At 49.1% G+C, this 18,501-nt stretch overlaps 1 protein-coding gene across 3 annotated transcripts in view; it reads right to left on the bottom strand.

Moving 5' to 3' along the window:
- The window catches only part of PAX5 (paired box 5), a 184,509-nt gene that overhangs the window by 116,006 nt on the left and 50,002 nt on the right, over positions 1 to 18,501 (bottom strand). For all 3 annotated transcript variants that reach the window (XM_012463388.3, XM_012463389.3, XM_012463390.3), the window contains one exon: positions 1,062 to 1,237. In XM_012463388.3, the coding sequence (XP_012318811.1) occupies positions 1,062 to 1,237 (176 nt within the window). The remainder of the gene's footprint in view (positions 1 to 1,061; positions 1,238 to 18,501) is intronic.

Genomic DNA, 18,501 nt, shown 5'->3' with positions numbered 1-18,501 from the left:
ACAAACAGTCACAGATGGGCGGCCGCAGAGGCCCTGCTCTCTCCTCACCACCCAAGGTTCTCCCCAGCACCTCGCCTCTCCATGGGAGCTGTGCAGGGAGCCTACACTATTTGGAATGACTTTTTGTAGAAAATTCAGAAGCATCCTCTAATTAGCATTTAGAGGAAGCTCATGCAGCCAGTTCTCACCACTGGTACCAGCGAGAAACGTGCTGGGGAAAGTTACTGTCTGTAGGGTCTCTCTGGTTGGCCTGCCAGGTGGGAGCTCTTGGCAGTCCAGAGCCATGTCTAGCCTGCAAGGTTGCCTGCCAAGGCCCGGGCACACACTGGGTATCAGGAAATAGTCTTGTGAATTGAATCTGCTACTTCAGGGGCCTTAGACCTCAAGAGCCTGTCACTGGGCCAAGTCTCATGATCCCACCACTGTAGCCACAGGGAGTGACTACTCCGCCCAGGGTACAGCACACAGCCAGTCAGCCAGGGCTGGCCCTCCCACTGTCTCCCCTCACCTGCAAATAACCCATGTGAGAGTTTGTGCAATGAGATATTTCTTCATCTCCAGACTTTTGGATTCAGTCACTAAAAGCATGACAGGGTGACCTGGTAAGAGGGCAGACGGTGGGATACCCACCTGCTCCCTCATTCCATTGTTCAGCCCCCAGGACACGTGCGGGTTACATATTTCCACCATCACCCTGACTGACAAGATAATGACCCAAGACCACCTCAAGTGGCCCAGAAGATCATTACACCCCTCTGTCCAAAGAGCCCTTGGAAAGGACACCAGAGCAGCCAGAGAAGTCACCCACCCCCTGGCTGGCCAGCAACAGAAACACCAGGGCAAGAAGCCACTGGAGCCCAGACAAGCCCTCCCGACCTTGTGGGATGTAGTGACTGCCCAAGTTTGGCCAAGAACACTGAAGAGCCCTCTCTGAGCAGAACCTGCTACGCCCTCACCCACACCCTGCCAGATGCCTCCGCCTTCAGGAGAGTGGCTGGGCTGGTGTGGCAGTGGCTGGCATGGCCATGGCAGGTGTGGCGGGCGTGCATTGCAGGGCGTACCTGCTCGGGCTTGATGGGCTCCGTGGTGGTGAAGATGTCCGAGTAGTGCTGCCTCTCAAACACGCGGTCCAGCACCTCCAGCTGCTGCTGTGTGAACAAGTCTCCCCGCATCTGCTTCCGGAGGAAATCTCTGCCTGGAAGTGAGTGGCCATTAGGCACCGGAGACTCCTGAATACCTTTGATGAGCAGGAGAGAGGAAGGGTGAGTGGAGGTTATACATGTTGCTAAAGAAAGACAGGTCAGACCCTGAGACTACAAAGAGGACCTGACCCCAACTCCCTCCCTGACCAGAGAAGACATCGGCAGGGGCTCAGGTAAGGGACTGCCTTGCCCAAGAGCACTTGCTGGTAAGTGCAGAGCCAGCCTCCTGCAGCCATGTGCCAAGGACTGTGCAAAGCCCCTCCCCTTTTATTTTTTGAGATGGAGTTTTGCTCTTGTAGCCCAGGCTGCAGTGCAATGGCATGATCTTGGCTCATGGCAACCTCTGCCTCCCAGGTTCAAGCGATTCTCCTGCCTCAGCCTCCCGAATAGCTGGGATTACAGGCATGCGCCACCACACCCAGCTAATTTTGTATTTTTAGTAGAGACAGGGTTTCTCCATGTTGGGCAGGTTGGTCTTGAACTCCTGACCTCAGGTGATCCACCTGCCTTGGCCTCCCAAAGTACTGGAATTACAGGTGTGAGGCACTGCACCCAGCCAACAAAGCCGTTTCGACATGCATCGTCTCATCTAATCCTCATAATGACCCTCAATGTAGGTTATTTTCCCCACTTTGCAGATGAGAAGATTGAGACCTAGAGAGATTTATTGATTTGCCTGAGGGTTCCAGCTTGGGCTGACCCACAGGCTTAGTCATCAGGTGCTCCTGCCCCTCCTGTCCTAAAGACCCTCCTGGAAGGTACCATTTCCCCAGAGCTGATGTTTTCACCCTGGACATTTGCCATTCATAAGACTATTTCCTGATACCCAGTGTGTGCCAGGGCCTTGACAGATTGTAGGAAACAGTGCTCTCATACTGCTCTGGTGGAAGTGGTAACACACCTGTGCTGGACAAGTCGGCAAATCTATCAAAACCACAAATGCACATTCCCTTCGATACAGCGATTGCACTTCCGGGAATTTATTTTACAGCTCAACTTACACATATGAGAAGTGATGTAGGGTCAAGGTTCTTGTAGCAAAAGACTGGAAACAACCCAAGAGTTTATTTGTCGGGGGTTGTTAACTAAGCCAGGCATACTTGCATAACAGAAAACTGCAGCAGCAGAAAGGAATGAGCTTCCTTCTGTGACAGGAAAAGATCTTCAAGATATACTATTATGTAAGAAGTAAAAAACAAGGTACAACACAGCATGTATAATATACAACCTTTTGGGTAAAAAAGGAAGAAAATAAGACGATGTGCAGTATGTATCTCTCCAAAGGATGCATGAGGAGCATTTATCGTGGTCACTCATTCAGGGAGGTAGGAAGTGAGTGAGGGGAGGTGGGCGGGGAGAGACTTTCCACGGCATGTTTTTCTTTGCTTTGGTTTGGTTTCAGAAGTTTAAATGTACTGCCTATTCCAAACTGTAAATTAAGTAAGTGTAAGATTAAATTCCCTCTGTGTTCTGTATTGTTCGCTATTCACACTGTAACAGTCTCTGGTGATGATGCTTACATGTCAAAGGAAACATTATGAATTATCAATAAAGAAACAAGTGGATGAACTATCTTCTGTGACTCTCAAGCTTGAACTGTTCAAAAAAATATCAAACATGGAGGGCAAACGGTTTCTAGCGAGAAAATGGCCTCCGGGGGTACATCGTTGGCCAGGGCTCTCTGGGACCACATTGCTCTCTTACAAGGCTGACCAGAGGCACTCTTGAAACCCAGGCCCAGAGGTGGGACATCTGCCTTTGCAGTTGGAAAGCCCTGGGGAAACCAGTGTGGATCTGCTCTCATGCTAAAAGGCGCCCTTACTAAGGCCTTGTCTGACCCCTGCCCCCACAGCACACCACTGCCCTGGACTAGACTTCATCTGTCATGTCAAGCACCTACCCATGTGAGGAATGAGGCCAGACTAAGGATGTGGCATCACCAAGACTCAGCCAAAAGTCACTGCTTCCTCAACTGTACTTATCTGGGGACAGCTGCAGCACAGTGGCTGACATTTGAATAAAGATAGCAGCTTTGAGTGTTGGCCTTTCAGATCCCAGGTGGAGGCCAACAGGCTCAGAGGACCCAGCATACTCTATAGGACAGGCCTTCAGAGGCAGCTCATGAGCCCTCCGAGAAAATGGATCCCCCACCAATTTTGACCCAAGAGGATACTGTAGGCTGGGCCACAGCCTAGGTGGCCAAAATCCCCCACATGTGGGTCAAGGCAGAAGTTGGTCTCTCATTCCCCAGCCTGAACATTCCCCAACATGCTCCTTCTCTGGAGTCTGTGACCCTGGCCTTCCACAAGACAGGTGTCTGGTCCTGCCGACAGGACATTATCCTAGAGACCCTTCTCCCATCATGACCCATCCCCATGGGGACCATTCCCACAAGGTCACCAGGCCTAGCAGGTATGGGAGCTCACCACCCAGTCTGTCTGCCCAGCAGTGTTCTTTCATTGGTCAGCACCCACCAAAGGACCTTTTCTCAAATGTTCTATGCCCACACACACACACGCACACCAGAAAAGATGGCTCAGTTTTTCCCTACTCAGCTGTTGCTCTGCCAGTCATCCTGGTCCCAGCCACTCCTGCTAAAGCATGATGTTGGCCTTGGTCCCCAGTCCACCGCCAAGTTCCTCCCTGTCAGAAGGGGCACATCCACTTTCAAAGGACTTCTCTCTCCACCTGCTTCAGTTATACTTCCCAGCCCCGACCTCGCCAGCCAGGCCCAAAACTCAGTGATGCTTCCTTCCTGTCAGCCACCTCCTAAGGACTCCCGCTGAGGCCTCACTCTGTCCCCAGCCGGGCAGTGCCCAGCTCCTCCCACCCACCCAGAATGCTCCATCAGACCCCCTCAACTCCGCCCCTCTAAGGGGCTTCTCCCTGCCAGCCAGGCCATCCTCCCAGAGATCTCCTCAGGCTTGATCCCTCTGCCACGGGACTCATGGGCCAGGCTGTTTCCACAGCTCAGAGCCCAAAGCTCAGAGAGGGTGGCTTGACTGAGGGCCCCTGTGGGCAAGGTCACTGTCTGATTACCCAGCAGAGCCCAGCACAAAGGCTCAGGGCACACAGGCCCTCAACGGTACACACAGGGGGTGTTGGGAGACCCTCTCCCTGAGGACACCACACAGACTCTGAGCACAGGCAGCCTCGCTGGACCCGCGCCCCTCTCTACAGAGTCTCCCCGGAAGTGGAATGGCTGCATCCTGCTCTGGTTCTTTGAGAGTCAGCCACAGTCCCTGTCAGCTAAGCCTGTAAGGATATCCAGGCTGCCAGGCGCAGTGGCTCGTGCCTGTAATTCCAGCACCTGGGAGGCCGAGGCAGGTGGACTGCCCTCGGCGGGCTGCGAGCTGGGCAGAGCCCACCTCCTGATCATTCGTCCTGACCCGCGATTGCCCTCGCCCCAGCAGCACCTCACTTGCTTTCTTTACTAGGGAAATAAAGAAAACAGTGTCTGTTATTTCCTTAAGAAGGCTTCAGACACTCCAAAACACATAATCAGTTATTCACTGGTTTAACAAATTTTAATAAAATATTTACTCTGTACCAAGTAATATTTTTTAAGTAAATACATTTTAAAAATAGACAAAAACCGGGGATATAGTGCTGACCAAGACAAGCCTTTCTCTCTACAGTCTAGAGAGGGCAGCCCACTTAAGGGGTCACACGAATAAACATAGGATTACAAACTGTGACTGATGCTAAGGAGAAAAGAGAGCATAAAAATATATCCATGCGACCATGTAGAATGGGGAGGGGAGCAGCCTGGTGTGGGAGGAGTCAGGAGTCAGGGAAGTCTCCAAGAGGAACTGCCAGGAAAGTGAGGAGTGAGCAGGGAGAGGGGGCAGAGAGGGTGCCGGGCAGAGAGGGTGCCAGACAGAGGGGACGCCTGCGTACAAAGACCCTAAGAGAAGGGGATGAAAGGAACGGAGGGAGAGAGGGAAGAGGCCCCAGGAGAATCTGGAGAGGGTGGGAGGGATCTAGCCAGACAACATCAGAGGCCAGAGAGAGGATCTGAGCCTTGCTGCAGGAGTCTTGAGGAGCTACGAGAAGGGCTGGAGAGACATGTGCCCGCCACATTTCTCAGTCCCAGAGCCCAAATCGCTTGTTCCTTAAGGACAGGCCCTGCTTTCTAAACTCTGCTCCCAAGCCTCCTCTTTTGGTAGAAACTAGGGGGCAGCTGAGGTAGGAGCTTGCATTTGTGGGTGTTTGAAGGCAATGCGGTGACTGGCCTGTTCAGCCATAGGTGATCCACTGTACCCATATGGAATGGAAACCATTTCCCATGGACACAGGCATCATTTTCCAGACAGACACAGCCAGAGAGCACACATGCCTCCTCCTTCAGGATGCCTTCCTTCATGCCCCAGCTGGTCCTCCAGCTCACGTTCTTAGGGCTCTGGCCACTTTCTCCCCTATCTTGGGAGCCACGTTCCCTGGGCCCTTCACTTCCACACTGTGCTATGAGCTACCTTCGGGGAAAAGGTGGGAGGTAATTCATCTCTCTCTCCTCCAAAGGGGATATCTGTGGAATAAATGAACGAATCGCTAATACCTGTGACAAGTGTGACAAGCACCGTCACTCTGCGTGTCTGGTCTGAAAATGCCAGGATCCCTCCCTCTGACCTCACTCATTCATCATTCTTTCCTCCACCAAGCTTAGTGAGTGCTAATGCCAGGGACACAGCAATAGGCAAAAGCTGAGCCAGTCCTTGTCCTCATGGAGTCATGTCCAGAGGAGGTGGCAAACAGTAATCGAAAGATAATCACACAAGTAATGGTGCAAGTATCAACCAAGACAAGTACTCTGACTGAAAAGGCGCATGGTCCTAGGAGGTCAGGGACCCTCTGTCCTGCCTCTGGTGTCGCCACAGTGGGTACTCAGTGAGAATGAGCCAACAAAAAGATTATATGCTCAGAGGCAGCTACAAAAATGAATACCAAAATCAGCCCCCGCACAAGGGCAGGTCTGAACCTCCAGGCCTCCGGTGTAAGCTTCCGTAGCATTTCTCATCGGCACTGTGAAGAGGCTGCTGTCCGACTTAATTGGAGAATGTGGTCTTGGAGGCAGGCTACAGAAATGCTCAGACCCATTTTACTCCAGGGAGAAAAGTCTGAACTCACAATGTGAATGGTGTGCTTAAATATATGGACAGACACGGGCAAAAGTACAAAGGTATACGGGGGCATGGTATCTTTAAATCTTTTTTTTCTACTCCAAATCAAATAATATGTAATAGACCTAGTGCTGGGCTTAGTCAACCATGGCTCGTAGAATTAACATTCTGGAAGCTAGCTTCAGGGGAGCAAGGGGCAGGAAGCCCCGTCTCGGGGAGCAAAGAAATGCTGGCTTTAAATTTCAGGTTAAACCAATGTTATTCACAACCCAGCTTTGAAGCTAAAAGCTTTACACAATTGGGTCTGGTCACGCAAAAAGGGAGGAAGCAAAATAGCCTCAGATTCCCATCTGTCAAGAGAAAGCTGTCTCCTGTGTGTCTTAAAAGATCATAAACCCATTGCATTTTCTTCAGAGCACAGCAGATTCAGGGGTTTTGCATTTTTCTTGGAGGGTTCTGGTTTGTTTCTTTAAAAATCATCATGCACTTTATGTCTGCAGATGCTCACTAGGAGGAAAAAAACAAAAACCAACAGGAATCTCTGAAATCCCTTCTAGCATCATGGCTTTTGGGTTGTAACCCCAGCTGGAGGCTGAGGAGCCCTAGGAAAGGAGGCTAGAGCCTTTCTCAAAATCCAGTCTCTCTGCAGCGCCCAGGCCAAAGCCAGAGCCCTTACACAGCTTCCTTCATCCCCACAGCTGCTCCTCAGCATGGCAGGGCAGTGGCAGGGCCCAGTGGGAAAAGGGTTGGGAGCCAGCAGACCTGGGTTCTAGCCCCAGCTCTGCCCTTACTTGCTGTGTGGGCCCAGGCAAGTTCCTCTCCCTCTCAGGGCCTCGGAGGCCCCAATGGTAAGCTAAGAAAGCTGAGTTGGTCATTTCTAACCACTTTCTCCACCAAAATCCACCTAGATTTTGTCTGCTAAGTAGTATTAAATGAGCATTGACTTATTTTCCCATTATGGTTGTTGTGCAGTCTTTATAGGGGACTCTTTGCCCATGATCCATTCCACCCCTAAGAGACTGCCTGAGCCAACCAAGGGGACCCCATTCCCTTGAATGAACACTCATGTGAGGAGAGGCCTGTTGGTTGTGGGCAGTGGGCGTTCTGGGGAAAAGTCAGAGACAGGAGTAAATCTCTTTTTTCTTCACAGGGATATATTTACTCTTAAGCTGTTTGAAACTATGAAAATAGGCAGGGCACAGTGGCTCATGCCTGTAATCCCAGCACTTTGGGAGACCAACACAGGCAAATCACTTGAGGTCAGGAGTTCGAGACCAGCCTGGCCAACATGGTAAAACCCCAACTCTACTAAAAATACAAAAATTAGCTGAGCGTGGTAGCAGGCGCCTGTAATTTCAGCTACTCAGGAGGCTGAGGCACAAGAATTGCTTGAAGCTGGGAGATGGAGATTTCAGTGAACCAAGATTGCACCATTGCACTCCAGCCTGGGCAACAGAGCAAGATTTAGTCTCGAAAAAAAGAAGAGGAGAGGAGGGGAGGGGAAGGGAGGGAGAGGAGAGGGGAGGGGAAGGGAAAGGAGGGGAGGGGAGGAAGGGAGGGGAGGGGGGGAGGGGAGGGGGGGAGGGGAGGGGGGAGGGGAGGGGGGGAGGGGAAGGGAAAGGAGGGGAGGGGAGGGGAGGGGAGGGGAGGAGAGGAACCATGAAAATAACTCCCAGATCTCATTCCTGTTTTATGCACTACAACACCCCCAGCTTACCCCAGGGTCCAGGGACGTCTCTAGAGCAGTCCAGTTTGCTGCTTGTAACCACAGGACTCTGGCACTGCTTGTACTTTTAGACTTGCCTCCCCTGTGAGATTGGGGGACAGAGCTGGTCCTGATGGGTCATCTGCCACATCTTGACTAGCAAGATGAACTGATGTGACTTGGGGCATTTTTCCAGTTTGAGTCTAGTGAACCCGAAGAGCTTGGAGTTGGCATCTTCAGGTGGCTGCAATGGCTAACTTTCAAAACAACCTATAATGCTATAAATGCGAGACCCACCACATTCAGACCATGCTAATTCATAACTTTAAAAAATTATTTCAGGCTGGAAGCAGTGGTTCCTGCCTGTAATCCCAGCACTTTGGGAGGCCAAGGTGCGAAGATCACTTGAGGTCAGGAGTTCAAGACCAACCTGAGCAACACGGCGAGACCCTACCAGGAGTTCAAGCCAGATGTGGTGGCACATGCCTGTAATCCCAGCTACTCAGGAGGTTGAGGCAAGAGAATCACTTGAACCGAGGAGGTGGAGGTTGCAGTGAGCCAAGATTGTGCCATTGCACTCCAGCCTGGGCAACAGAGTAAGACTCCATCTCAAAAAAAAAAAATTTTTTTTTAATTTGGGTGTGGTGGTACAGGCCTGTAGTCCCAGCTACTTGAGAGGCTGAGGCAGGAGGATTGCTTAAGCCCAAGAGTTCAAGGCTTCAATAAGCTATGATGGCGCCACTGCACATTAACCTGGGTGACAGAACAAGACTAGAAATAAATAAATAAATACTTTTTTTAAAGGGATAGGAAGCCAGGGGATTTGTTCTGGGACTATGCTAGCAAAGTTCCTTGTGCAAGATTGAGAGAGCATCGTCTGTCCCCAGCAAAGAATGAAGTGGGGCTGACAGAGATAACAGGGCTGCAAAGCTCCCCACACCTCCTGTTCTCACCCCGGATAGACTGCTGGTCGGTGCCAGGTGCTGAGCCAAGTTATTCGTGCATTCTTCAGTTCCTTTGACCCTCAGAACATCTCTATGGAGTATTCCATTTATTCCATTTTACAGATGGGAAAACTGAGGCTCAGAGAGGTCGAGTCACTGAGGTCACTCAGCTCAAAGCAATGAGGCTAGGATTTGTACCTAGGTCTCTTAACTGCACATCAGCACTCAGAACACCTCCCTTTAGGCTTCCTGTCAGCTACTAAGATGAAAACCCTCAGTTTCCTCATCTGTAAACTGAAAACAACAGTATGCAGGACAACTCATGGGGCTTCTGTAAGGATTCAATGAGATCATCTCAATGACACGTTTAACACGGTGCCTGGCATGGAGTTTAGTGTCCAAACAATGCTAACTGCTGTCATTCTCATTTTCATCAACAAAATCCTTCCAAGGCTCCTCGGGGACAGAGCCTGAGCACACCCAGACCTCAATAATCTGCCCCTCCAGTCAGGCAGGGTCACCCCCCACTTCACCCCACAATGCCATCCCAGCAGGCCGTCAGCACTCAAGTGTCCCCTCACCACTGTTCCCCAGTTCCCCCACCCCCACCCCCCACCCCCGACATCCTGCTCCCTCTGCTGGCATGCCCTTCCCTCCTGCCCAGCAAGACTCAGTCTAAACGCTGCCTCCTCTCTAAAGCCTGCCTCCAAATCTAAAGGCTGAATTCATCACCCTTTCTTCTGGGTCTCTTCAGCAGGTGGCATGGGCCACCACTATGGCCTGGATTTTACTCTTTACAACCCCTCCTGTGAGCTCAGTCCTCTTGGGATCTCCATTTTACAGCTAAGGAAGCTGGCATAGAGAGATGAAGTGATTTGCTCAAGATAACACAGCAGAGCATGTGCACAGCTCCTATATGCATTAAAGTGAGGTTGAGCACTGTGGCAGACCTGGTACAGAACAGTGGGGAAGCCTGGGCACTCTGAGCTCATGCAGGCCCAGGTTCAAATCCCCAGAACTCTGTCTCTCACAAGCCCATGATATTTGAGCAACTTCTTTAACTGCTCTAATTCTCAATTTTCTTAACTGTCAAATGGGATAATAATAGTATCTGGGGTTGATGAAATAATTTCATGAGAATACATGTAAAATACTTAGCATAACTCCTGACACATAGTAAGTGCTCAGTAAACATGAGCTGTTTCTAGAATTACTATTTTTTTCCCTGCTAAAGCATGAGCTGAAGGCAGAGTCCATGTCCCATTTACCTCAAGCATAAGAGATGCTAATCAATGTTTGTTGAGTGAATGAGAAAGCTAGGAAGGGTTGAGGGCTTGCAGAGCTGTGTGGCTCGGAAGTCAGCACTAGGACAGCTGCCGGCATCACTGGAGAACTCAGGAGTGCCCTCTGTTAGATCAGGGATCCCAGAGGAAGAAAAAGCGAAACAGCTAGGAGTTTATGTTCCACCTACTTCTAAGACAGATTTGAGGCAGTTCATAAAATGTTGAACCAGAGAGGATGATAAACTATTAAAACTCAGTTGAGCTCTAAGCCCCCTGGCGGCATATACCAAAAGGAAAATGCAGCAAGTCATATATTGCTCAGAATCCAACAACAACAAAATGCTGTTCACAGACTCAGGCTCAAACTCATTAGAGAGCGTCTCTTCTCTGCACGGTGCTGTTTGGGGTGCTTCGAGTGACCCAGAGATGACTAACAACAGGGAGGGGGGTGCTGGAGGAGGGACCATCAGAGCCAGGCCTGGGAAACAAGATACCAAGGTGAGAGATGGGATTCCAGGTACAGGCAATCAGGTTACATTGGCGAACACTTCTAGGACATCGACTATGAACCAGGCCCCATGATGGGGACCAGGATGGCAGGGCTGGAAATGTCCCTTGGTAGCCCAGAACAAAAATCAATGTTCTGAGTCATTTCTAAATCCTGTCCTAAACTGGGGCTGCAGACTGAGAAAAATCAAGATAGCATGGAGAAAAATTCCATTGGAACTGCCATTATTCAGCCATTAGTTTCGCTCAATCTTTCTTCTCGGAGAAGGAAAACGCAAAATTGTAAAATTGCCAAATACGTTCAGGTTTTACCAGAGTGAATCTGATTGTGCCGGGTGTTACCCAATGAGTCATAGGCTGTCAGTGAGGGAACAGCCACAAGGGCTGGTGATTCCGTATTTGAGGATAGCAAAGGGACAGCCCCTGCTGTCTGTCAGGGGCCGGACAGCAGATTCAAGGCAAGCTTGGACCTGAGGCCCCAGACTCCTGCCTCAAGCCTCCTGGATCTGTTGATGTCTGAGCAACATACTGGGTGTCTGGCCCTGCCCTTCCCACCAGAGCTAGAGAGAGCTTCAAGTCTTAGCCCCGTCCTCTAGCAGAGGATGAAGACAAGTGAATAACTGTCATGTAGTACAATAAGTGTTTGGAACCTGAGAAGCAGAGACGGTTCTGGGAGCCTAATGGAAGTGGCCAGACCCTATTCAGAGCTCACTCTGCGAGACACTGTTCTAAGCACCTTCCTTATTGGATCCTCACAAAAACCCTAAGATGTCCAGTCTGTTATTGCTTCCACCCATTTTACAGATGAGGAAACTGAGGCAGGGGAGTCAAGTAACTTGCCCAGTCACAAGATCTAAAGATGGGGGGTGTGGGGGAAGGAAGAAAAAAAGAGTAACTTGCCCAAGGTCACACAGCCAAGAGTGGAAGGGCCAGGGTCCGAGCTCAAGCAGTCTGGGTCCAGAGTCTGCTCCTAACCCTACACAAACTCACTCCACCTAATCCAAAGTAGGGGCAAGTGTAGGCCAAGAAAGGCCCCCTGGAAAAGACGTAACCTGAGTCTTTTTTTAATTTTTTATTTTTTTGAGACAGAGTCTCACCCTGGCGTCCAGGCTGGTGCAATGGCACCATCTTGGCTCACTGCAACCTCTGCCTCCCGGGTTCAAGTGATTCTCCTGCCTCAGCCTCCTAAGTAACTGGGACTACAGGTATGCACCACCACACCTGGCTAATTTTTTGTATTTTTACTAGAGACAGGGTTTCATCATGTTGCTCAGGCTGGCCTCCCAAAGCGCTCGGATTATAGGAGTGAGCCACCGCATCCAGCCTTACCATGAGTCTTAAGGATGGAGTTAGCCAAAGAAAAGGCCAGGGAAGAGGAAATGCATTCCAACCAGAGGGAACAGCATCTGCAGCAGCCTGGAGGCACAAGAAAGCATGGCGCAGGGGAACGGCTATAACGCAGCATGATAAGAATGCAGGGGCTGGAGGAGGGGAAAGGGAGCGAAGTGTGCAAGGCTCTTTCTGTCCAACTGCTTGGCATCACTATCCATTATCCAGAACCTAATATACACCCTGATATACAAACAGTGCAAATACATTATTGAAGCTCTCATGGTGTTGGTATGAAGAGATGGGATTTCTTTGTGCTAAAATGAATCAAGACGACCTCAAAGAAGAGGCAGAAAGGAAGTAATACCTCGTGCACTGCCACAGGGCGAGTCTGTTCTCTGTAATCCATACCGTGCAAGTCCATTACCTCGTACAGTAGTCCCTAATTACTCCACCTTACAGAGGGATATGCACACTAATGAGAAAGAATGTTAACCGCCATAGTGAAAATATTCGGAAGCAAATGAAATATTACTAGGAGCAAAAGGGTGATTTGTTTCTGTGAATTGTGCTTTTAAATGAGATCAAAGAATGCTAAAGCCTTCGTTTTAATTATACCTGGAAAGACTTCTCCTGCATACATTCCTTTTATGGCCTTCATGCACACAGCAGTCCATCTCCCATCCCCCACTGCGCAGAAATAAATAAATTAATGGGTTTAAAAATCATATTTACTCTGATATCTTTGCATTACCCCCATTTGAGTTTCTAAATTACTGTCTGCAGTTTTTTCCCAAGGATGATACAACTAAAAAGAAGGTTCATATTTTGAAGTGTATCTGTCTGATCATCGCACAAATGTTTTCAGGAGAAATCACTATATTTTCCAAGATGGGTATGAGTTTTGTCATAGATCAAAGTGAGAAGGAGGAAAAAAAAGATAAATCATCAGAGATCCAAAAATACTTTTCATTTGGAGACGATATCAGGCCATTTCGATGGGGCTGATGGAGTCCCTGTTCTGTCTCCATTACCCGCAGCAGGCAGTCCCAGCCAGGAGCCAGCTACCAAGATTATATTCCCCATAAGATGGTCCCCGATATCTATCTATATATATATGATCTTCAACCTCTATTGATTGACCAATTTCACAAGCAAAGACTGGTGAAATGAAGCTGAAATGAACATCATGCTTTAACTCATTGAACCTATCAGGCCTGAGTTAATCTCACTGTCCACTGTCTCTGATAGAATTCAATTGATCAATCATGTTTCGGTGATAGTACCATTTCACTGGCTTATTGCTTCTTCATTTCAGAGCTTGACCTGTTAGATGTACTTGGACTGGCTCGACTCCTCTTGGATACACAGAGATCAGCCTCTGTCTGCCAACGTGTGTCATCTCCTGGCCCAGTTGAAAAGAATTCAAGAGGCTTTTGTGTATGTCTAGGGTGTGTTTTTCCACCAAACACACACACACAGGAATGGTGGATTTATGAGGGCATGGAATTGAAGCACAAATTATAAGAAGGGCTCTTCATTATTCATGGAAGCACCATTATTTCTCTTTCATGCAGTTAAATTGACTTGTTTGGGCTCTGTACCCTATAGGGGCATATTCTTGTATTACACTGGCAAGTGTGTATGCCTAGACATCTGAAAAGAATAACAGCAACAAAATAATAACGATTGCACCCCTCAAATACATATTCCTGTGGAATACCAAACATTCATCAGCTCATCTGATTCTCATGGTAATCTCAGGAGATGGGCAGGAGATTACAATTCCCATTTTGCAGATGAGAAAATGGGCTCAGAGAGGGAAAGTGGCCTGCCCAGGGTCACACAGCAAAGTTATCAGGCCAGGTAAGACTGAGAGCCCTGGTGTCTCAACTCATCAGTGCCTCATACCCAACAGAGGCCAACCTCCAGGCAATTTTAGAATTACCGAGCATTTTGAACAAATCACTTTGTCCCCAGCTCATTGGATGAAAGAATTCTCAAATCAGAGAATTCTGGAGCTTGGAGTAGATTACAAGCCTGTCTGCAGCATCTTTGCAGCTTGTAAATTGAGGCCTAGAAGGCAATAAACTGTTGCCCAAGATCATCAAGATACTCAGCAGCCTAACAGAGACTTGAACTTGGGTCCCAGATCCTCAGCTCAAGACTTCTTCCACTTTCTCTCAATGCCTCCCTAATTTATGTCAAAACAATGAACTCCTATCAACAGAGAGGACTTCATTCTCTACTGTCAGCATGGCCCAATGCATTGCTATGGCTCCTTCGTGGCATTTAATTTAATTTTCCCAACTCCAAGCCAAGATTATGCTTAGAGAAATCAGGAAAGCAGCTTGCCCCGGTGGCTGCCTGAGGGAGGTGGCTCTTGGAGGCACAAAGCTGAGCTCAGCATGAGAGTCTCTGGAGGAGGCCAGAGCAATGACAGTTTGCAAATAAGCTTTGCATCTGCTCAGAGCTGACAGAGTCTGCAAACACACTAATGGACTTTCCTCTGCCTGCAGGGAGTTGGGGAGAAGCCATAAATAAACCAGGTGCCTCTGGGGGGAGCCATTGCTGAAGCCAGAGATGGGTCTAGGGATTAGGGGCTGGTTGAGGGTTGGGGGAGGGGCTTTGGGCCACCCACTGCACTGCACTGCCTTCCCCACAAAATGACAACCCACCTGCCAGCAGCCCCAATCCCCACATCCCAGATTCCCCGGTCTCTGTTCCAGTCAGTCGGTCCCTTGTCTAATGATATCCATACATTCACAATTCCAGACACAGAAGAGTTGGGGGAGGAGGGTCATAAGGTCTAATCTGGCCACAGTGTAGAGACTCCTTTGGAGGGAGATGAGACAGAGCCCAGGGTCGAGTGGGAGCCCTCTGCCAGGACAGAGCTCGTGGTGGGAATGGTACTCAGAGAAGGGGGAGGGTCCAGGAGGTGATTAGGAGGGAAGGGATGCTGGAGTGACTCACTGGAGGTAAGGAGAAATGCACCTCTGCAAGTTCCCTGCTGGAGGGCCTAGGCTGCCATCTACTCCCAATATGAACAAAACCCACAGTCCCTCACAGCTTACCAGGCCTTACTGGTACCTACCTGGGTACTGCCCCCTACAATCCCACCTTTCTGACCTCATTTCCTCCCACTCTCTCCCCGCTTATTCTGCGCCCACCACACCAGCCTCCTGAGGGCTCCACAGTCATGCCAAGCTCAACCCAGCCTGGGGTCTTTACATTTGCTGTTCCCTTGCTCTGGAAACTTCCTCCCCCAGATATCTGCCTGGCTCACTCCTCCCTCCATTAAGCCCTCTGCTCAAATGTCAGCTCATCATTAGGACCACCCTCCCAAAACAGCAAAGGCCCTCCCCTCAGCCCTGCTTCATTCCCTGTCTCCTCACCTAGCTTTGTTACCCTCTAGAGCACTGAATGGCATGCTGCTTATTTTCCTTATTTAGGTATTGTCTTTCCTCCTTAGAATGTCACTCACGTGGGCAAACATTTTTGTCTGTCTTGTTCATTGCTGTGTCCCCAGCAGCTAGGACAATGCCTTGCCTAGCACACATAGCAGGTACACAGTAAATACTTGTACAGTGAATTTCACTGAAACTGGCAAAAACAAACAAAACAACAAACAACAGCAACAAACAGGTACAAAGGAGAAGGGAGACAGCTGCTCCCACGTAACCTCCTACCGGGAAATGGTGGCCACACCCTCCCAGGGGGCATCTGATGCTCCCCTTCCATGCCTGGCCTAAGGAAAAACAAAGGGGTCCCCTAGGGAAAGTCCCTAAGGGAAAACAAAGAGGTCTCCCAGGCCTTACCCACCTCTGAGACCACAGTGCCCAGTACCACGTCAGGAGCCAGTAAATGGGTGAATGACACCCCAGGGAAGAGGCTCTGCCTTGGAAGTGTTAAAGTAACCAAAGAGTTGGAGCAGAGGGGGTGAGCTCCAGCTCTGCTACTTGCCAGCTGTGTGATCTTACACTTCTCTCAACTCATCTGTGCAATGGGGTCAATAAATCATGCCAGGCCTACAGCACTGGTCAGAGCGTGCGAGCTGCTGGACTCCCAACGAGAGAGTGCTGTCTGCACAGCGAGCATCTCATGACAGTCAATGAGGACTAAGGGTGAGGATAGAAAAATAGAAGCCATTTGCTAAATTAAAAAGAACAAGGGCTGGCCTCTGTGGCTCCCACCTGTAATCCCAGCACTTTGAGAGGCTGAGGTGGACAGATCACCTGAGGTCAGGAGTTTGAGAACAGCCTGGCCAACATGGAAATACCCTGTCTCTAGTAAAAATATGAAAATTAGCTGGGTGTGGTGGCACACACCTGTAGGCCCAGCTACTGGGTGGCTGAGGCAGAATTGCTTGAACCCGGGAGGCAGAGGTTGCAGTGAGCCAAGATTGCACCATTGTACTTCAGCCTGGACAACAGAGTGAGACTTCATCTCAAAACATAAAAAATAAAAAGAACAAGATGCATACAGACAGGAGTACTGGGTTCCCTGGCAGGGCTATGCCTGGGGCCAGAGCAGCAGCAACAGATAACCAAGGTTCCAGCATTCATTTATCTGTTGCTGGTGCTCTGGCCCCAAGCATAGCCCTGCCAGGGAACCCAGTCTCAGCCTTCAGGGAGGCCATCTCCAGCCAGGCCTGGAGATGGACTTACAGTCCAAGCTTGTGAAAGTGTTCTAAGAGAGCCCTCAACAGCAGGCAATGAGAGTCTAGAGACAGAGTGAACCTGTCCAGTGCGGGAGGAATGGGAGTGGTCAGAGGAGGCTTCCTGGAAGGAGAAGGTGGCATCTGAGCCAGGATTTGGATTTGGGGGCATGAAGGAGGAGGCAAAGGGCATCCCAGACAAGGATAAGATGTGGGTGGGGCTGTGCTCACTGAGGCCCCTGGGAGCTTGGCACCCCTGAGAGCTTGGCACCCAGGTAGCTTTCACAGCTCTATATATAAATCAGGCTATGCTTCTGTGTCTCCCAGGGCAGGTCTTGCACACAATGGCTGCACAATACATGCAGATTTTGCTTTTTAACAGACTCCACAGAACTTCTCAAAAGAATGAGACCCTAGAGAGAAACCCATTCATTACACTGGTTTGCTGGGCACGGTGGCTCACACCTGTAATGCCGGGCATGGTGGCTCACACCTGTAATCCCAGCACTGTGGGAGGCCAAAGTGGGCAGATCACTTGAGGTCGGGAGTTCAAGACCAGCCTGACCAACATGGAGAAATCCCGTCTCTACTAAAAATCCAAAAAATTAGAGGGGTATGATGGCACACACCTGTAATCCCAGCTACTTGGGAGGCTGAGGCAGGAGAATGGCTTGAACCTAGGAGGTGGAGATTGCAATGAGCCAAGATCATGCCACTGCACTCCAGGCTGGGGCAACAAGAGCAAAACTCTGTCTCAAAAAAAGAAAAAAAGAAAAAAAGAAAAACAATCTCTGGTGGTTTGTCGATAAGAGTGATCAGATCAGAGGGGATTTGGGAAATCTATGAATTATTACTATTATTGTTATGGGAGAGGAGTTATGGCATTTAATGGATAGGGCCAGGAATACTACCCAGCATAGTCCAGCACAGTGAAGAACTGCCCTGCATCTCACACAGCTTTGGAATGACCCATCATACACTGAAGTTGGTGAAAACTCTTTATAAATATGTGAGCCATGAACTTAACTCTGTGTTACTGATGGACACAGAGACTTGGTGATTTTATCTACACTGACTTTTCCAAGAATACAACCGCCATACACATTGAGGGAAGATTATGCTTTGCTTTGGTTGGAATTTTATCAGGGCATGTTCATAATTTCAGAGAATCAGTTCACTGATGGCAACACCACCAGAGATATTTATATTGCCAAAAAACACAGCTGTCCACATTTGTAGCTTCTGCATTCATGGAGATTCTACGCCTAAGTGCAAGCAACTAACTAGTTTATTATGTCTTCTGGTGTAGTCATGTATGAGCATTTACATAATGAAAATATATCATTTTATTATGATTTTACTTTTCTTTCCCCTTTTTGTTACAATTGGGGCATTAAATAGATTTTTTAAATTATGTGTATGGGTAGATTATATTTTCTCTAAATTTCATTTTAGGGTAGCAAAGGAAGTGCTACAAAATACTTGTTTTAGAGAAGGAACATTGGGCTGACATGATTTTTTTTCAACACATTTGGCTAATTTTTGTATTTTTTGTAGAGACAGGGTTTCACCATGTTGCCCAGGCTGGTCTTGAACTCGTCAGCTCAAGAGATCGGCCTCTCTCGGCCTCCCAAAGTGCTAGGATTACAGGCGTGAGCCACCTCACCCAGCTGGGTTGACACGATTTAAAATCACTATATATGATTCCAAGGCATGTCCAGTTTTACCCTTCAAGACTATCCCATATTAGGGAC

Source organism: Aotus nancymaae, unplaced genomic scaffold (genome assembly GCF_030222135.1).
Source record: "Aotus nancymaae isolate 86718 unplaced genomic scaffold, 86718_ANA_hifiasm-v0.15.2.pri h1tg000003l, whole genome shotgun sequence".
In the NCBI taxonomy this organism is placed as follows: domain Eukaryota; kingdom Metazoa; phylum Chordata; class Mammalia; order Primates; family Aotidae; genus Aotus; species Aotus nancymaae.
Note: the sequence above shows the minus strand (reverse complement) of the source record. Positions and strands in the feature narration are given on the sequence as shown.